The following is a 19554-nucleotide window of genomic DNA, read 5'->3' on the forward strand; positions in this document are numbered from 1 at the left end:
CAGTATTGCTAAAGCATAGCAAGTAAGGCTGCAAGAATGTCATGTACCCCACATGCATGAGGATTGTAGAAATCGATGTTACTAACAATCGTTCCTGTGCTAGTTGAACAATCGCAGTGCCAGAGTTCTCACTGCTAACTTTAGTAGGTAGCTATACCAGCCTGCCCACTAAGCTTATGCAAGATCATGATTTGCATTTTTGCTCCCCCTGCAAGTGTGTTTACGAGGCCCTGACCAAGGGCCTTAATGCAAAGTTTTACTCTCTCTGCGAGACGTAAGGCGTGCGAGCATTTGACGAACATAGGGGATGCACTTAAGGGGACCTGTTGATAATTTCTTGCAAGAGGCCTGTGAATAGTATAATTACACACGAGTTAGCAAATGCTCCAACACGCAGCGAGACACTCAAATGTACAACAGCGGTATTTTTTGTTTGTGAACATTCAGGTCAGAAGAAGCGCAAAGAAAAAGAAGTAACGCAGTCTTTTGAATATCCCACATTTCTTTTTAATCACACAGACACCCACCATGCACACAAGTAGCTTTTCTATACACACACTGCAGATAATAGCCACAGTTGCGTCCATTGTCATCTAAAATAAAGAGAAAGAATTCAGAACTGAGGACATGCCCATGAGGAAATTAATAATTATGTACAAGTCTGTGCGTGGAAATGGGAAGACAAGATACAAAAACAATCAGTTCTCACTCTTCGTATGCAAGACCAAACTGACACTTGATAAGGTACCGACGCAGGGTTAACCCAGTGCTGCGCTGGTGCAACACTGCAGAAACGGGAAAACCAAGGAAGCTGCCGTGTTGTACGGGCACTCTTGCATCAAGTGCAGCAGGGCGGCGGCAGCGTCCCAGCATTCTTGGCAAGTTTTCCCCTGCTTGTACAATAAAGCTTCAATGCGGTGGGGTGAGGGAAGAGGCAGCTCAAAAAAATAGAGATGCATTCACTTAAAACACTCGCAATGAGACCTCAAAAGGTGCCACATTGGTGCTGCTGCACTAGCAATTATCAACACAGTGGCAGGTCAGAGTGCTGCATTACCAAACTGCAAGTCCATCATGAATTTTTTGCTGGCTGTAGTGCACCCAGGAACAACAAATTATGCACTCCTGTTCACAGTGGCCTGAACATACAACTGCAGTCCATGGAGATTGTAAGGCGTAAAATATGATCCCAAGTGCTTGGTGGTAGGTAGTAGGCCATGGCGAGTGTAGAAATGTTTGCACCTATGCGTCTGTAATGATCATTAGCTTTTAAACCATTGACTAACACGTTAGTCTGCGCCTTACCGTACCACTCTGTCCTGCTCGCTGTATCAAAAATCACAGCGGCACCACATGCAAACTTCGCCAAAAGAGGCAGATGAGAGCCAACCATAAGTGGCACAGAGCTTCCTCAAGCTGTAGCTAAAGAAAGGCACAGCTGCTCAAGACGTGGAATCAACTCAACGGCTACATCCGCTTAAAATCAGCAGAGATTACGCCCTTCTGGAAGTGCCAATGGAAAGCACAGAATGACACCACAGTGCAGACGTCTGCACAAGGAAAGTGGCATATATGTACACACACCACCGATTTCAAGCAGAGCAAGAGTGCAGTGGCACCTTGCTATCGTGTTGGACCATCTTGTAAAGTCTACTCCATCTGCAACCATTATCTACATCAAATTACCAAAATATACCCGCCTTCGTTTGCACTTTAGAAATGCAGAATAGTCGAGCAAACATCAGTTCCGACAGTCCCTGCCATGGTACATCGATTCTCTCATAATTTTGCGTGATGAAGATGGGATGCCCACACAGGGCATTCAGAGTTGACAAATTCTAGCAGCATGAGCTCCTCTAGGCACGCTGTAAGAAACCTGGCCACACATATACACACATGTTGGAGAAGCAAACAAACAGTGACAAAATGAAAACATGTTCCCATGGCAGTTGGGCGACAGCAGAGGCAGCAACGTGTGTATGTATGGGGTCTCTCAGTCCGCGTGCGCCTTAGCGTCACCCCCTGAGGCAGCAGCTGACGGATCACCAGCATCTTTCTTGGCAGGGCTGTCAGCAGCAGACGACTCCTCTTCATCAGAGTAATCAGTTGGCTCTTCACCCGGTTTTAGCAGGCGTCCCACATAGTGATACTTCTCTGCAGGGAGGTCAAAGTAGAAACAGATAAGTTGCTGAAAACTTCCATCAACTGAGCACATTTTCATGGTGAGCAGTAAGTACTCCTTAAACCACTCATATCATAACCGCTTGCAGTGTAGGATCAAATATAATGTGCCGTTTTCTAAATCTAAGAGGCCATGTTCTGCTCCGACCACTTCTCGGCCAGCAAGCAGTCGATGATAAATGCCTTGTCACTCCTTGGCTTTTCAGTTTGTATGGGGAAAGTAAAAACTCTTCTTTTGCATTTCTTTCTGTGTTATTGTCTGCTTCATGCAAAGATGTCTGTAAGGGCCAGTCAGTGCTCACACGTGATAGTTTGTAGTGTATACAAATTTAAAAGGATGTAAACATCCTTGTGGTATGGTTCAATCGTTGGATACATGGCACCGCTTTATCTACATGTTCTACATGTGTGAAGGCTCTGAAAATGGTTTTTGTTCTAGTGGGGTACTACTTGCGAATTTTGCGACTCCAGCAAATTATGCTATAGGTGGTCTATGCTGCATATATCAGTTAGGTGCACAAACGGGCTTTCTCCATTCAACATCGTGTTGATGAACATGCATTTATATTAGCATAGAAATCGCTAATTGCTATGGAGCAAATTTGGGTTCACATTTTTCAAAGCAAATAAAGAAAGTTGTAGTTAGCATCATTTCAACCACTGCAATGACATTGTACACAGGCAGTGACGCTAAATTTCCTTCCGTAATTCTTGGGATGAAACTAAGTCTATTGTTTGCTACAGCCATTTGTGCAAGGCTTGCAGATCGTCCCCACGCAAGTGTGCCACATGTGCTGCAGGATGTCTGACAGCTGCATGCAACGAGAGCAGCACAGCTGCTCCAGCTGGTTTGGGAGAACAAACACGAGAGTCGGCTACCTCCCTAACATGCGAGGAGTGTTTCCATGATGGAAGTCTGCACAAAAGGTTCAGGTAATATGGCAACTTGGGCCAGTATGGAGTACTGTTTCCTTCTGCTAGTTTCTATTCCTTTATTATCATCCCCAGTTCGTGGCTGGATGATCCGAGGAATCGGGTGGGCGGTGCACCACTCGAACCACTGACGAAGTGTGAAATAAGAATCGGCTAGGAATTGTCACATTATCATGGCCTAGACTTTACACTTCTTTTTCTTGTATCAGCGAAATAAGTTTCCTTTCCTTTTTCTCTGTGCTTTTTGTTTTGCCATGTATAGGATGGCTTCTCTTATACAAAAACACAGAAATAACTTTTAACTCCACATTAAAAGTGGAACAAGATCAGACAGTGCAGAGAACAGTTTCTCAGGATTTTGCTCATGGTGACAGTGGTGACATTACAGCAGGCATGCGCCAGAAACAGGAACTCTAGTAGTGATATTTATATAGACAATGCATTCAATTACAACAAACTCTAAACAGCTAAATGTCGATGACACCATGCCTGGCATTTCAAGGCCAACATTAGTATAAATTTTTTCAATGCTTCCCAACTTTCATGCCCGCTAAGTGTTATCCTTTCACGTGCGAGAAGTGGGTAATAGAGCTTCTACAACTTAGAATATATCTTGTCAGTAATCTTATGCAAGCTGAGCAACCAGCAATTGCTTTGGTAAAGAGAGGAACACCAGTTTTATGGGCCTACATATCTGTCACACATCGGAAGTCATATCCCATAGTGAAACTGCATGTGTTGAACTTTTCTCAGCCAGTACTTTCACATAAAAAGCAATCCTTTTTTTTCTTTTTTGTCCTTCGATTTGAAAAAGCCTGATGTCGCTGCACAGGAAACAGTTTCGAAAGAAAGAACACAGGATGCACACACAGACCGCTGGCACTAGTCAGGACGGCAGTAAAGCGACTTTAGTGTGCAAGCTACAGGATATCATGTCCGGTCACTAAGCACAGTGGTTATTTGCACCATCATGAACACCCACAGCAGCCAATACAGTAGGGGTGTGCAGTGGTGGAACAAGGCCTTTAGGAGCAGGTTCTGTAGCAGGAAAAAGATCTGCATTTGTAGCAGACCTAGGTTTTGTAACCCATACATTTAGGTTGTTGCACAAGGTACAAAAACAATCTAGGGCCCCACACATTTTCAGTTGATGCTAAAACACTTCTTTCAATCAAAAGATGAAACGCCAACAGAGACAGCACACTAAGAAATAACAAAGGCAGGACAAGTCGCTACTTTCAACTGTTTATTGAGGTCAAAAGCGACTGAATATATAGCCATGGGGAGAGGGAAAAGAAAAAAGAGGGAGCACTGTAGCTATATATATTCAGCCGTTTTTGACCTCAAACAGTTACAAGTAGCACCTTGTCCTGTCTTTTTTTCTTTCTTAGTGTGCTGTCTCTGCTGGCGCTTCATTTTTTGAAAGCTATGAACCAACTAGCCCCACAACATGTTCTACTCTAAAACACTACAAAAAGCAAAATCATTCAGTCTAGGAGCTGGCAGAACTAATTTACACATACACCCTGGTAAGTTCCCAAGTGTGCCACATCAGCAGACAATAATAGCTGATGCCTTTATCAAGCTAGCGCAGCCTCAAAATTTTCGCATTTTTCCAACTGCCTCCTGGTTTTCAAGACCCTATGACAGCTTCTGTCTGTCCTGGAAGGGGGCTTCCCTCTTTATCATTTTGTTTGTGTGTCATTTACTTTACCGAGTGTAGTTGGGCATTGCTTAGCATCTTCTTGGCTGAATTAATTTCCATTTGCCATCTTTTTTTCTGCTACTAAAGTGCAAAGTTCACCAAAAACATCACATGCTAATTATTTTTGCATGTTACAACACCAAAGCCTCTTTTTCCAGGCGTTCAAGCTGTCATTTGCACAAATTCTTCACTGCTTTGTGAACATCCTAGGTAAGAGGAATTTCTAAATCTTGCCCAAACCTTTCTGAAAATGACAACAGAGCGAAGTCCATTAATGAGTGAAGTCCATTAATGCTAACTATTGAAAGGCTGGCTCGCTCTAGCATCATGCATTTATTTTCACTGAATTCCCTTTTTACATCCATATTTCCATCTGATAGGCTCATAAGAGCTTTCATAAATACGCACATGAAAGGGTACTTCCCTGCCCCATCAGGCAACCTTAGCTAAAAAGGTCATTCAGGCTTTTCCATCAGGGAGAACACTCTATACAAGTGTCCTTCCTGATGAATATTTAAGCTTCCCGATGAAGTGCGGTCACTGCCCTGGTAAAAAGCCAGAGTGACTTCTAGCAGACTTTTTAAGCTACAAGTTAGAATGACCAGAGACATTCTGCCATGTCCCCTAGTAAGGCTACCAAACTTTCATCTTGCAAAAAAGAGAAAAGGCAACTCAACAGCAGCTGACATCAAGGGAGACGAGGCTTTCCAGGTTGCATCAGTGTTACCATGTTGACACGTGTACTTGTCTATCTTTATCAGGCAACCACGTTTCATTGCCTAACATATGTTATCACACAGTGCAGGACGCGCCTGCATGCATCGGAAGTTTCTGGAATGTTATAGATGTTTCCATCTGCTGTCTGTGACTGAACATTGTGTAATCTGATTGCATGTGCGCGTGATGCAAATAATGTTGAACTTTGTGGAAGGCAGGCAGGTCCCAGCAATTACTATGGAACATTCGATGACTAATGTATAAAAGCAAACGTGCTTGACCCGCTGATCAGATTTTGGCGATCACCCATTGTGTTCGCCGTTCTTTATGTATAGCCCGTTATTGTGGGCACAGGTACGCCTAATAAAAGTTAGTTTCGTCTTTCACAGTATTGCTACTGTGTTCTTCATACGTCACTCCACGTGACAATGTGATTTGGTGTTCCATGTTAATTATTCAGGAGTGAAAAGAGGCTCCCCCAGAAGACCTTGTCTTTCTTCGATGTCAACCGATGTTGAGGCACCTTAACTTCACCTATGCCACCTTACCCAGCTTTATTACCATCTCACACCTACATATGGTCCTTACTGTATTTCCTTTTTAGACTGCACTATCTCCAAGATTGGCTCGCATTTTCTGTTGAGTAAAGCCACACGTCCTGTTCCAGTTTACCACGAGCATAACTGGGTGTCATATAGGCTTATTTTATGCTAATTAGGTATGATTACTGCTTTGCCCATAGCTCTATGCTACATTTTCTTTTTGTCTTACATGCACAGAATATCCTCAAATCGTTTAACAATACGAAAGTGGTTAGGTGCTCAGGTCCCACGAACCCCAAGTTTATCCAAACTTGCAAAAGAAGACCTTGTCTTCAAAAACATGGGCGAAGACACCGAAGGTCCGAGTACTGTGTTACCAAGCAAAAGTCTATCAGCACGTACCAAGCATCATATACATTAAACCTTGTAGTGACAAACCGAATTTCTTTTCTTAAACAAACAAACAAAGCAACAGCCCATTGTGTTTGTTTAGGCGAACCAGGACCAGCAAACATAACAGATGCCGATTCCCAACTGGATGTAGAGACGCACTGCCATACATGCTCGAACGTGGAACACAAGTTGCGATTTCGTTTTAACAATTGCTACTGCCAGACCTATATAGAGCCCTCCGGCATCTCTTCTGGAGTAGACATGGAGCAATTTTCGCCAAATTGGGCTTTTGTAGCAACATGTACCAGATATTGCAATTTGTAGCAAATTTGTAGCATTGTAACAGCAGTTCCACCACTAGGTGTGTAAGCACGAATGTAATTATGAATATCAATAGAGCACTTCTGTCTCAAATCAAGTAATTGATTGGAGAATCCAATATTCAATTTCGCTGACTATTCCATTATGGGGGAATGCAGTGTTATGATGAGTTGTTGAGCCCTGCTTGACATGGATGCAGGACCCATGCTTATTAGGCCCAGCTGCCCCCCCCCCCCCCCCCCCCACACTACGAGCCCGCCTGCAAGAAAAAAAAAAAAAAAAACCTGTAACTTAACTTTTTAGTCCAATTACAGACTGCCCATTTTAATATACCTTTGAACAGCAGTGTGCATATTAGAGGAAATAATTTAACCACCTTCCCTCTGTTTCTTTCAAAATAACAGGTTAATTATAATTGATGGCTTTAAAGGGACTGACAAGTGGCCAGAATGTGTTGCGAAATTTTGATGAAAATGAAATGACCGCCATTTATAGCGATAGAATCCAGCATGCGGTTTGCGATCTAAGTAGGAATTATAATTTTAAATTAGCAAAGAAAGCCTCAAAAGCCAGTAAGTGGCGAAGCCTGGCAGTGAAATCTTGGTACTTCAGATGTAGTCTATGAGATTACTGTATGTAAGCTGGCTGTTATCAAGTACAACATAATTACTACTTAAAGTTGTAGTCGCTATATATGCTATGATATGCGCTATGCTTTGGAAATCAAAAACGCACGCATGGCTACGGCAACACGCTGAACTGTGTATCACATGTAAAAGCGTCGTTTCATTTTAGATACAATTGCTTTCATTTTGACTGGTTAAATACCAAATCAGTTGGACAGGAAACCACAAAAGAACACTGAGCTATTATTGCAGAAATACTTTAACACTTCGGCAAACATGAATCGCAGGAACATTGACTTAATAAACAAAATAATACTTTCTCACAGTTAGGACTGCACTTGTCATCTGCCTTCCACTAATGCCAGCTATAATCGCTATTGCGCTCATCTATCACCATTTTCCGCAGGCTTCCAGTGAGTGACTGCATTCTCACTGGAGATGGAAAATTCCTGATTAAAAATTTTCCACGGTGTTTTCTGCATTACCACTTCATGATTAGACACTCAGACCGGTAAGCTTTCCATTGCATTAAATATATAGGTACCATGAAAATTGGTTGTCAGTCCCTTTAAAGAGCAACATGATAAAAGTATCCTGCAAAAGCACGATTTTCATTATCTGGCGGTCGTAACTCACTACTTTTGACTGAACAGGTTAAGAAACGATGAAACTACCCGCGCCATCAAATTCAGACAAATGTCGACAAGCAAAACAACACAATGTGTGAAGGTGGCATATTGCAACATGTTAATGTTTCGAGTGCGTGTTTCTGCACGCTTGAAGAGCTGCATTACATTGCAAGTGATAGCGACGCCAACTTTTATGGTGAGCACTGAAAAAAAGGTATTTATTGACAATGATAAACTAAAATAGAGCTGTCCCTTCTTTTCTCGTCATGCGCATATAAAATTGATTAGTAATTTTATTTTCCTTGAATTAATCTGTGTCTTGCTTAATTTTAAAAAGTGTGTCTTTCCCAATGTTTGTTCCCGCCTCATACAGCCACGCTTCAATCGTTCCCATAACCACCCTTGCTAATGTCAGTGACAATTTGTTCCGAACCGCTTTTCACCTAAACTTCACAACCTATTTGGATCGACCTTCAGAGAAGTCTCTGGTGCATTTAGAATGCAATGTAGTCGTCCTTTACTGGCCCGTGTTAGGTACTGTCAAAATCTGCATTGTCAGGGCAAGCTAGTGCTGGAATTTCAGGACGACATTGTCACCAGCCTTTCGTTTTTGGTTTCTTTTCTGGCTTAGCAAGCCTCTTTTTATTGTAAGAGTGGCTGTTTCATTATTGCAGAAACATAATTTACTATACTGCAGTTTAGCATAACACTATTTCTCATTAGTGCTCCTTTAGCATCCCAGACCATCAAAAAAGCTACGAGGAACACCATAGTGGAAAGCTTCAGGTTGGTTTTAATGACCTCAGATAACTTAATGTGCATCCAAAGTTTGTCAAGAACATAATCCATTTAGCATTCTGCCCCTGGTTTCATGTACAGGCAGATAGCCCTATACGTAGGTGCCACTGAACAGGTCACACTTGTGGCTCCAATATCACAGATGTGCACATGCTAGGGTTCTTGTTCTGGGCCATAAATGCCATCTGTGGACAGTTTCCAGGCCTTGCACATTGTTTCGAGCACATTATCTGCCCATACAATATCTCAATTCTGTTGTTGGCCATCAACCACGCCATTCTGAATAGCCCAGTTATTAACAGATCCCAGAAGCTAAGTAGCATTGTACTCACAGTGTCACTGGGAAGGAGACCATCCAGGAAAACGTAGCAACAATGGCTCGCCTACTGTTGCATAATAGTAGGTGTCTGATTTGATGTGTGGCACTCACGATGTTCCCCTTCCCCCAACCCTTAACAAGCAATTTTCGTATGCGCATTTTATCACTTGACTTGATAATTCAAACAAAATTTGTGGTCACCAGCAATTTAAATTATTTTGAGTAGACTACAATTGTGTACATCAAAGATTAACATAAACATGTTTCCAGAGCCGCTCCATATGAAAACCAGTCCAGATATCCCTTCGAAATGTCAGACCCAATGTATTATCAATGTATGGCTTGCCTGTGAACTGCATCTCCCACTCTCGCACACTCTCCATCTCCATTGGGTTCAGGTCAGAGAGGTCATCGTAGCCGTCCTTGGGTCGCTCCACAGAGAAAGTGGCCAGACCACGGGAGGCGTCATAGCCCGCAAAGGCATGGTAGGGCCCACCTGAAATGCCGCAACATTAATCAAACAAGCCGCAAGTCAAGGCGTACGATCAACATAGGATGTGCACAAACCTGCCGATGCTAGTGTAGCACAGACCTCATTCAGCTTATATTATAGTTAACATTAAAGCACCCGTGCTGTCACACTGCTAGCTTTTGTTTCACTGATAAAGGCAGTGTTGCAGGCATGAACACACAATGTAGAGAGGAAGAAGGACACAAACATTGCACTACCGACAATAGAATTGATGATGACAACTGACATGATACTTTCATATAATGGTGGATCCAGGGCCACCCCTTCCCTATGTTTGCCGAATTTTTCGGTGAGGTCACACTCCTAGAGGCTGCCCCAGATCCGTCACTGCTTCCATACCAAGAAAAGACAAGATGGGCTATAGTAGTAAACAAATGGTATTAGTCTGCTATTGGGTAACATGTCTGGAACAGCACAGTCACTAGACAGTTCAACCAGTACAACAACAGGCTGCCCAGACAATTATTTGTGGTAGTTGGTAGCAAAGGTACAATGAAATTTACTCAGCACCCATGTCATTATCTTATAATAATAACATTTATAAGTCCTCTTAGGCATTACATCGAATGTATTTACACATTACTGCCACTGTTCTTATAAGAAGTCAAATTAATAAAAGTATAGGCAAAACTAACAACAGACCAACTGCACTGTTACACTGCACTGTTACTGGTCTGCACTGTTACAAAAGATCTGGCTTGTACTTGGGACATTTACTTCTAAATTTTTTTTTTTTAGATCTGAGCCACATACACTCTCCATCCAAGGCCTTCAGTTATAGCCAAGTGCAAATTATTACTAATAGTTCGTCCTTAATGTCCGCACAACCAAAACGGGAGTTGCGTTTGAAAAAAATAAAAGGGTATCACACAGATTAACCATGGTCCTCGAATAACCATGTGTCACAAGCCATGTTTTCATGCAGTTTTTTTTTTTTTAACGCTCTGACAAAAAAACATATCATTAGACATCTTGTTGAAATGCTGCAAGTCATGTTGAACCCCCACATTAAGCAGCACGTGTTATAAATAAAAAAAAATAGGACCACTTAAAATCTGTTGGCAACGCTTCAATTTAGGCCGACCAGGAAAGAGCACACTATCAACAGGTGCAAAGAAAACTGTTTTTGATTTGTAGCGAGTTACACGGCTACCCTGCGTCAAGTTCTTGCAATTACTGTTTCGAAAGTTGCACACCAAGCACTCCATGCTTTTCTAGAGCATCATTAGCCTCTGTAATAAGGGCAATTTTATGCCCCACCCCTCACGATGTCCGATAAAAACAACCAAGCACAGGAAACCAGAAAGCTGTTTCTCTACACAACCTTAAACATGGCAAGCGGGAGTAAGAGTACGTAACCAATCTATTTCATAAAAATAGGCAGTAAACGTGTAAGACGAAAGGGAGAGTGGATATGCGCAGGAACAAGCTTTCCTTATTCAAGTTCAAGATACGAGGAAGGTTAGCTATAAGAATATATCGTCCGAAAGTATTAAAACAAGAATGGTATGACGCGCGCGTTCAATGGTCTGTTTACTTTGGTTTGTTTTAGCGATCAGAGGAAAATAACGATAGGCAAAAGGAATCGCGCTGTCAGCTTGTTTGGCAATGCGAACGCTCCATTTAGGGCTTGTAATCAGTGCTGTGAATGACAGACGTTCCGCCAAGCCTGCTCCCGATAAAGTCGCGACGGACACTTACTGCTACTGCTATTGTACAGCGCGATTAGAGTACAAACGTACTAGACATCTTATTTAATACCACACTCAGTACACTGATATGCGGGGTCAAAGATCGCGATAATGCGCGATGTGAACCAAATACAAACGAACGATCTTTCTATCCCTGCTAGGCGTCTCCTAAGCGGTGGGGACGATGTGTTATTTAATGTGACGGGCTCAGCTCCAGAGCCTAGTTTTAGCTCTGTGTTGGTTCTATTGTCAACATTCTGCGAGCTACCTTTGTCGTTTCCTTGTAGAGACAATAGCAGTTTTTAAGCGACAAAAAAGCCGGGTCTGATGGAGGAAAAAGGCGACACTGCAAAAGCGAACGTTTCGCCTTACGATTAGCGAGTCGGTCAGTAATTGTAGTAAACATGCAGAAAGAAAATACGCTGCACGCAGATAAATCCTTGAAGTCGGTACGCATCACACAAAACTACAGCCGATGAACAGCAGCAGCTGCTTACGTGTCTTAATCTGGTCGAAAACAATCGCTTACCTGGACCGTAGAAGTGCCGTCCTTTTGTGACATCGAAAACCTTTCCGTTTACGGCTACGAGGACCCTGCCGTCTTCGCTAGTGCCGTCGTATTTACGAATTTCCTCGAGAGTCATGTCCCGCTTCTTCATACGAGGAAGCTCGGGCTCACGCTTCACTTCGGAGCTCCGGCTATGTTGTCTGCTGAAGAATATCTTGTATATCAAGTAAATGCATATGGAGGCAAGGACCAAGTTCAATGGGCTCAGGAAGACCTCTGACAAAAGGCCGCTCCACGACGCCTCCTCTGCGTTTGAAGCGTCGGCCGCTTTCGCCGCCTTGTGCTCCGCCATGACTGTACGGCCTAGCCGCCGCTCCGTTCGCCGCTTTTACGCTTTTGTCAACTTTCTGCGAGGAGATGGCGAGGAGGGCAGTCGAAAGGCATCATGGGCAAGCGCTCATGCAGTCTCGGTTTCGTTTTTCAGAAAGAACCATCGAAAGAGCTTACAGCGTCGTTCGCCCGAAACGATACCATCCGAATACATATAAAGGTACAAAATTACTAAGAACAATAACTGACGCTTACTATAACACAGTATTTTATACTTAACAAGGCAGAAGTTTACTGGAAGATGGAAACTTACAGGAAAATGCTCTCTCCATGCAGTTTGCATTCCAATGTGCTCAAGCGCACCAAAATGCACAAGCCATATGAATGATTCGTGATCCGTACGTCTTGTCAAGTTGCACGCGTTCGCAAAGGCATTTCGTTTCTATAATGAAGAAAATAACTTCGAAGCACGGCGCGTGAAAAATGAAGTCGCTTTGCGATTGTACCACTGGTTGCCACGTAGGGGCGCGAAGTCGCGTTCGTCGATCTCGGAGGCCATGACCATCTCTTCCTCGGCAGTTGTGCCCGTGTTTGAATTCTGTGGTGCACCGGAATGCTTAACGTTCGTGATGTTCTTGGCAAGATGTCTAGCTCTGCGACTGCACAGTTTTACTGCTTATGCTGTGAAGACGGCAAACGTATGCGTTGTGCAGGCGGCTTTTGAATCGACGACAAATGCCCCGCATTTGACGAGAGTTGCTGCTAGTAGCCATGTGCTCGTGCGCCGTTATTGCCAAGATTCTAAAAAGCCAGATAAACAGAAACTAGAATTCGTCTTGCTGATTAACACCGATGACAAAGTGCTTGGAACAAGAACAATGGACGAAGCACTCGCGTTTGCCAAGAAACACGATTCGCAGTGAGTGTCGCCTTATTGTCGCGCTCGTGTAGCGTGCATCAAGTGCGCATCGCGAGCTCCTATTTGAGCACTCGACACGTGAATTCCGCACGCACATGGATGTGTTCTGATGATATCTCCTGTGCCCTCCGGCGACGGAGGGCAAAGCATGGCCTCACTGGTTACATAAGTTTCCTGTAAGAATGGTTGCATTAAATTAAGAGCAAATAACCCCGCCCTCACTCCCCTCGCCTATTTGTATTTACGGCCACATCAAATAGCCAAACATAAAGCAGCAGGCCAGTAATGCCAAATGACTCTAGGAATATTTAACAGCATTGACTTACAGGCTATACCGTCAATTATTCGAAATGTTCTAGCACTATGAATGCCTGTTCTTGGGCCATTTGAGCAGCTTTTAATCTTGAAAAATGCTGACCATTCTGCTAGCCACGCACCTTGAGTGCATGTAAAGATCTTTCCGTATGCATGTTGCTGTAATGAACGTTAAACTGTTGAAAATGCGTACTTAATTGCTTGATATATGCTGCAGTGCCAGCTGCCTCGTGTGCGTTTGCAAAATAGTTACATTTTCTGTGTCGGCACCAAATGTGAACAATGCTGGTTCTTACACGCTTTTGAGAAATTTTGCTGTCACTTCGTACAAAATGTCAAAATTTCATACATTGTAAAAGAAATTGATAAACTCTGGTAATGTAGACGTGCCTTGCACAAGTTAGGTTGAGAGGCAAGGAAGTGTACAAGTGAAAACACCCGGGAGGGTGCTGATGCAGTTGATTAAAAGCTCAACATTATCCATTGGAAAGTGTGGAATCTGGAAAGCATACAATATCTGCTGTTGCAGTGTTCATCCAAGTGATAAGATGATTGCATGCACAGTTAATCGAAAGTAAACGCAAAATCGAAAGTGGACACAGTTGGTGTTCAGTTATAGCCTTGTTGGTACAACACGATCTGGTAGTGCAAGAAATCTTGAGATAAGGATAAGAGAAAGGCAGACTCACAATCAGTAACTTTCAACAAGTCTTACAACTTACGTCTCCATCTTTCTTTGTCCTTGTCTCAAGAGAGAGAGAGGTAAATAATGTTTATTTGTACCTGCAAAAAGAGCCCCGAGGAGTCGAGAGTTTTCCTGTCTCTTCGGCTTGCTCCTCCCTTTTCAGCTGGCTGATGCTCCTTAGAGCTCAGCGGTGTCCTGGGCCATGCGGATGACTTCTCTTTGATCATCTTCCTTCGAGCTGGTCATTAAAGTCTCCCAGGATGTTCTATCCCTATCTGGTTTATTGTATCTAGGACATGTCCATATTATGTGAATCATGTCCGCCTGTGCCCCGCAGTGTTTGGAATTCATGTTCTCAGTGTTATCGTGCAATCTCTTCAGAATGTAGGGGTTGCAGATCACCCCCGCTTGGAGTTGCCTCCATGTTATCTCTTCTTGCTTACTTAAGTTTCTTATGCGCCTCTGGCAGTGTTTTCCTTCCCATTCTATAATAAGTGAGAATTTCGCTGTGAGTGTTTATGCCTTCTTTTCGTTGGGGCTCCCTGGCTGTAGAGGCTGCATTGGTGTACCGGTAAATAAGCTCTCGGGCCAATGCGTGCGCTTTCTCGTTGCCGGGCAAGCCTTCGTGGGCAGCAGACCATATAAGGTTTACTAATTCTTCTGGAATTGGTCCTTTCTCCAATATGTTGAGCACCTCTTTGGAGATTCTCCCTGCAGTATAATTCCTGATGGCTGTTTTTAAATCTGACACTATGATTTTGACCCCTTTTTGGGTCAAAGCTATGGCTATGGCCACCTCCTCTGCAACCTCCACTCTGTTTTGCGTGGTACTGAAGCTCTTTGAGTTCTCACCGCTAGCCTGTGTCGTCACTAAGACAAAACCTGGTCTGCTTTCATATTCTGCTGCATCCGTGTAGAACACCCCTTGCTTTTTATCTAGCGATTTTTGTAATGCTTTAACCCTGTCCTTCCTCCTATCCTGGTGGTGTCTGGGATGCATAATCTTCGGGAGTGGTGGTATGCGTATCCTGTCTCTGATTTGTGATGGAATGGCTCCCGTGTTTCTTACTTTGTTGTGGGTTTTGTATCCTAGTTTCTCTAGAATTCTCAGACCACCTCTGCTTCTCATTAGTCTCTGTTGCTGGGAGACTAGTGTGGCTTTGATCAACTCTTCTAGGGTGTTTAAAATGCCCATGTTTAGTATCCTCTGTGTAGATGTGCATGGTGGCAGGTTTAGGGCTGTTCTGACTCCTTTCCTAATGAGGATTTCTATTTTGTTTTTTCGGCCCTTATTAGTTTAAGGTACGGTGTTGCATATATGATCTTGCTGATCACGAAGGAATGTACTATCCTTAATAGGTTAGCATCCCTCATGTTTGGCTTACACTCATTTCAAGCTTTCTAATCGTTTCTGTATTTCTTTCATTGGCCTGAATGTGCAGGCCCAGCACTCGCATAGCTTTTACATTTGGAATCGCGTCCCCATTAACCATGAGTTTTATCTCGTGGTTAGGGATTTTCCTTCGCATTTTCTGTGGACTGGTGAAGAGAGCCTCCGACTTTGCAGCTGAACATTTAAGTACGGCTTTTTTTAAGGGCTCTTCAATTCTATTGATGGCCTTCTGCAGCCTTTCTTCTATGTGGGCGTCACTGCCTCTATTTATTCAGAGGGTGATGTCGCGTGCATAGATCGTACATTCTAGACCCTGTAAGTCCTTAAGTCCTTAACCATGCAACTTTTGCCAATTCTCTATAGCCTAAACAGAGCTATGTCAGAACAGGCAGTCTATCAGAAGGGTTTCAAGACTGCTGCATGTAATTGGAGTTGATGCCTCTGTCTGACCTTTATTGCTGAAAGATAGAGAAGGTGAAAGCTCCTCAGTCACTGAAGCTTGAGAGCACCAGACAAACCAAGCCCTGCTACAGGGCGTAATGGCAGTCTCATTGTTGCATATGGAGTGGCTTCAAAACTTTAGAGAAAGGCTGTACCTTGAAATGGTGTGCCTACTGCAGTGTGCCACGAACAGTCCTGAACAAATATATATATATATATATATATATATATATATATATATATATATATATATATATATTTTTTTTTTTGCACAACTACTTGTAGCTTGGTCAAGCTACAAGATGATAAACATGCTGAAGCCAAGAAAAGGAAAACATACAAGGTCATGACAACACAGCAGATGGTTGCATATGAAGAAAAGCTAGCAAATGCTGCTGGAGTAACGAGTGCTTCAGGTGCAGCAAAGCAGCGGACTGTTAAGCATGTGACTGCAACCAGCAAGATCACTGAAAATGACCTCAACACCAAGCTCAAGAGCATAGGAAAGTGGTTGGAAAAGAAATGTGAAATCCGCGTTGGCATAACTGGAACTCCAGATTCGACAAAACAGTTGGTGAGTTGGCACAATGCATTATAGACTCTTTGTACAAGCACTACATGCTTAAACCACAACTTTAGCTCATGATCAAGTCAGATATTCCGGTTAAAATACATATAAAATGTAGAATGGTCCCAGAAGAAATATTAAGCTAGTTTGTTGCATACAAAAAAATAGGTTGAAGTTTAGCTACCATTCAGAGCAGATTTGCATTTCAGGCCCTCGTGTATGTTTCAGAAATGGTCGAAAGAACAAATTAAAAAAAAAATTAAGCACACACACACACACACACAGATGACAGGCATTTCATTCTGTCTCTACTAGTGCACCTAAAAGCACACAATTTTAAGATGTACAGTTGAACCTTGAGATAATAAACACGGATATAACAAAGTAAAGGTTTCTAGATAGACCGACCGAAGTGCTCTGTACGTAGCCTATAACATATTTTGTGAGAATCGGACCGTTGGTCGCCGATAAGCAGTAAGCCCTCCATTCACTGTCTTTCCATGGTGTGCACTACCATGTCCATAAATAATGAGGCACATTGAGCAGCAAGCTCATCTACACGAACCTCCTTGTTTTATAAGGAGCAGCCAGCTTTTGTGAATTCATTTAATGCCTAGGCCCCAAGACCATAAATTTATTTTCTCATTCCTCAGTTGTCTTTCTTTTATTCATTTAGTTGTGATAAAGACATGTAATCACTCACTCCTGCTGATATTGGCATGTAATGAATACATGCTTATAATGAATATCAATGTTTTCATGTTAAATGCAACCTCATTAAAACAAGGTTCAACTGCATGGTGCCAGCTCATAAATAGTACAGCAAAGCAGAGTTGGAGGTCGGCACTTGTTTTTCTTGCCTTCTGTGTTATTCACATCTCACTGGGGTCAAGTACCAATTTGTCCTAACACCAGTATTTCTACATACTATTTCATAGTTTGAGTTATTTGCTTTTTCAGCGTGGTGAAAGGGTTCACATCATTGCTGTTGCATAGCTTTAGTAATTTTGGCATTATGCTTAATGAGTTCACTTTTACATAGTTTCATGTTAAATGCAGTTGATTGATGACGATGATCATTTGGCGCCAAGCCAATGGTATTGAGTTTTCAATAGAGCAATGAATTGCGATGGGTAGGTGTAATATGGCTGTATAGATGTCTAAACTACAGTTGCTGTAAAGTGTGTTAAATATGCCAGTAGCACATTGCAAAGTTGAGTGTCGGCCTTTGCCATTTATATAAATTATTTGCAAATTTTAGAGTGATGTATAATGTAAGAATTCTGTCTGCTTTTGGATAGATGCAGTTTACAGAATTGTGATTTAGGTTGTTGCAAAGTGAAAGCTTTCATTTTGTAAAACTAATTTGTTACTTTAATTACTTTTGTTAAAAAATCGCCAAGTGAAAAAAACATTTACTCCTAAAGGTCTCTAAAATTCACCTTTTTCTTTTAATTGCAAGGAATTTAAACCACTTCATTGGTCAGCCAAGTTATTTCTGCATTCTACATTTATTTGATTAGGACAAGAGCTAGTCCTCCACACCACATAGGTTTAATTATAGTATAGCACATAGGTTTAATTTTGGTATAGTTTTGCTACCTAAATTATACCTACAAGCAGCAAAAATCACAGTAACAAATAATGCCATGATGAAAATGTCAGTCTTTACCAACCAGCAATATACAAAGGGCCCATCTCCAACGCTGAACTTATTTTGCAAAGGAACCCTTTGGTTCAGTAATGTGCAAGAAATGTAAATTGTGTTCTTTCTACCAAACGCACTCCCACTTTCTTCTTATTTTCAGGAAAATATATACCAGAAGTTTGAGACTTTCCTCGCTGGCGAAGCAAGGTTTCTGCAGAAGAGGATTAACAACGGAGTGCTGAAATTTGTGATTATGCCACCTTCAGAGAAAAAGAACTCTCAGAAGCCTCATTCATCTGAAAAAGAAGTCTCTGAACAGTGACTGTGTGTTTCAGGTCCCCCTTTTTTCTTGCATAGTGCGCAACATTGTGCAGCCATCTTGAAGTATAAGTGGCAAGGTAAGGTGTGGTATTTACTGTTAATAAACAAACCCTTTTACTTATGGACTGATATCACAGTTTCCTCCTCCACATAAATCTAATGAAAGAACAGGACTGTTGCTACTAGTCCAGGTGCCAACTCAGTTAAAATGTTCACTGTTATTTACATGCAAGCTTGCAATTGAACAGCACTTGATTACCCATCGTGGTGGTGGTTCATTGGCTATGGCCTTGTGCTACTGAGCCCCATGTTACAGGTTCAATTTCCAGCTGTGGTGGACGCAGCCTGTTGGAGTGGAATGCAAAGAACTCTTGCATATTTAGATTTAGATGGACATGTGCTCTGCACACTCTCACTCGAGAGATTCACGCACATGTCTTAGGCCCTAAAGGAAAACATTAAGTTGAGCTAGATTGTAGCATTAGGCTTCTGGAAATTAATCACTTGTAGCGAGAACGGAGCTTTTGTAAGTGAGAAAAACGATGAAAATGAAAAATCAGTGGTGCCCCATGTCACGGAGTATGGTACCTATCTTGAGTGATGCGCGACTGCCTGCTAGCCGGAGCCGAGGTGGGAGGCGGGCGGCCTGAGCAATGCTGCCGACGCAGTCGAGAGGGGAGTGGCTGATGTGCATATAGCGGCAGAAGTGGTGATGTGGAAATTACATTATGGCCTCAGTTTTGGTGCGGGCGATTGAAATTGAGTAGCGGCAGTTGTGGCAGTTTTCTGTGCAACTAAGTTGTATATCGACACCCAAAAATGATAATAGACTCCTAGACAAGTTAAGATATCAAATTAACGCAATTTAATATTTTCCTTTAGTGGTACCTTAAGTATTGCCTGTTTGTGTTGCATTGCAGGGAAGCTATCTCATCAATTTAGAAAGAAAAAGAGCCAGAAAGAACTAAAGGTAATAAGTGCTTGCATAATGTGCATGATAAGTACATAATATAGTGGACTTATTTTAGTATGACCATCA

At 42.5% G+C, this 19554-nt stretch overlaps 2 protein-coding genes across 3 annotated transcripts; one reads left to right on the top strand and one right to left on the bottom strand.

Annotated features, from left to right (window-relative positions):
* Positions 1 to 484: 484 nt before the first annotated feature.
* Positions 485 to 12299, bottom strand: LOC142579017 (membrane-associated progesterone receptor component 1-like). The gene is made up of 3 exons (XM_075688794.1): positions 11917 to 12299; positions 9511 to 9660; positions 485 to 2154 (listed from the first exon to the last, which is right to left on the bottom strand). Exons 1-3 carry the CDS (start codon positions 12245 to 12247, stop codon positions 1994 to 1996), a joined length of 642 nt encoding a protein of 213 aa, XP_075544909.1. The 5' UTR covers positions 12248 to 12299; the 3' UTR covers positions 485 to 1993.
* mIF3 (mitochondrial translation initiation factor 3) lies at positions 7830 to 18637 on the top strand. Of its 2 annotated transcripts, none has more exons than XM_075688793.1 (3): positions 7830 to 7929; positions 16264 to 16552; positions 18355 to 18637. In XM_075688793.1, exons 1-3 carry the CDS (start codon positions 7910 to 7912, stop codon positions 18514 to 18516), a joined length of 471 nt encoding a protein of 156 aa, XP_075544908.1. In that variant the 5' UTR covers positions 7830 to 7909; the 3' UTR covers positions 18517 to 18637. The 2 variants fall into 2 exon arrangements, with proteins under 2 accessions (XP_075544908.1, XP_075544907.1); XM_075688792.1 differs by lacking the exon at positions 7830 to 7929 and adding an exon at positions 12762 to 13144.
* Positions 18638 to 19554: the final 917 nt, after the last annotated feature.

The sequence above is a fragment of the Dermacentor variabilis genome, chromosome 4 (genome assembly GCF_050947875.1).
Source record: "Dermacentor variabilis isolate Ectoservices chromosome 4, ASM5094787v1, whole genome shotgun sequence".
Taxonomy (NCBI): domain Eukaryota; kingdom Metazoa; phylum Arthropoda; class Arachnida; order Ixodida; family Ixodidae; genus Dermacentor; species Dermacentor variabilis.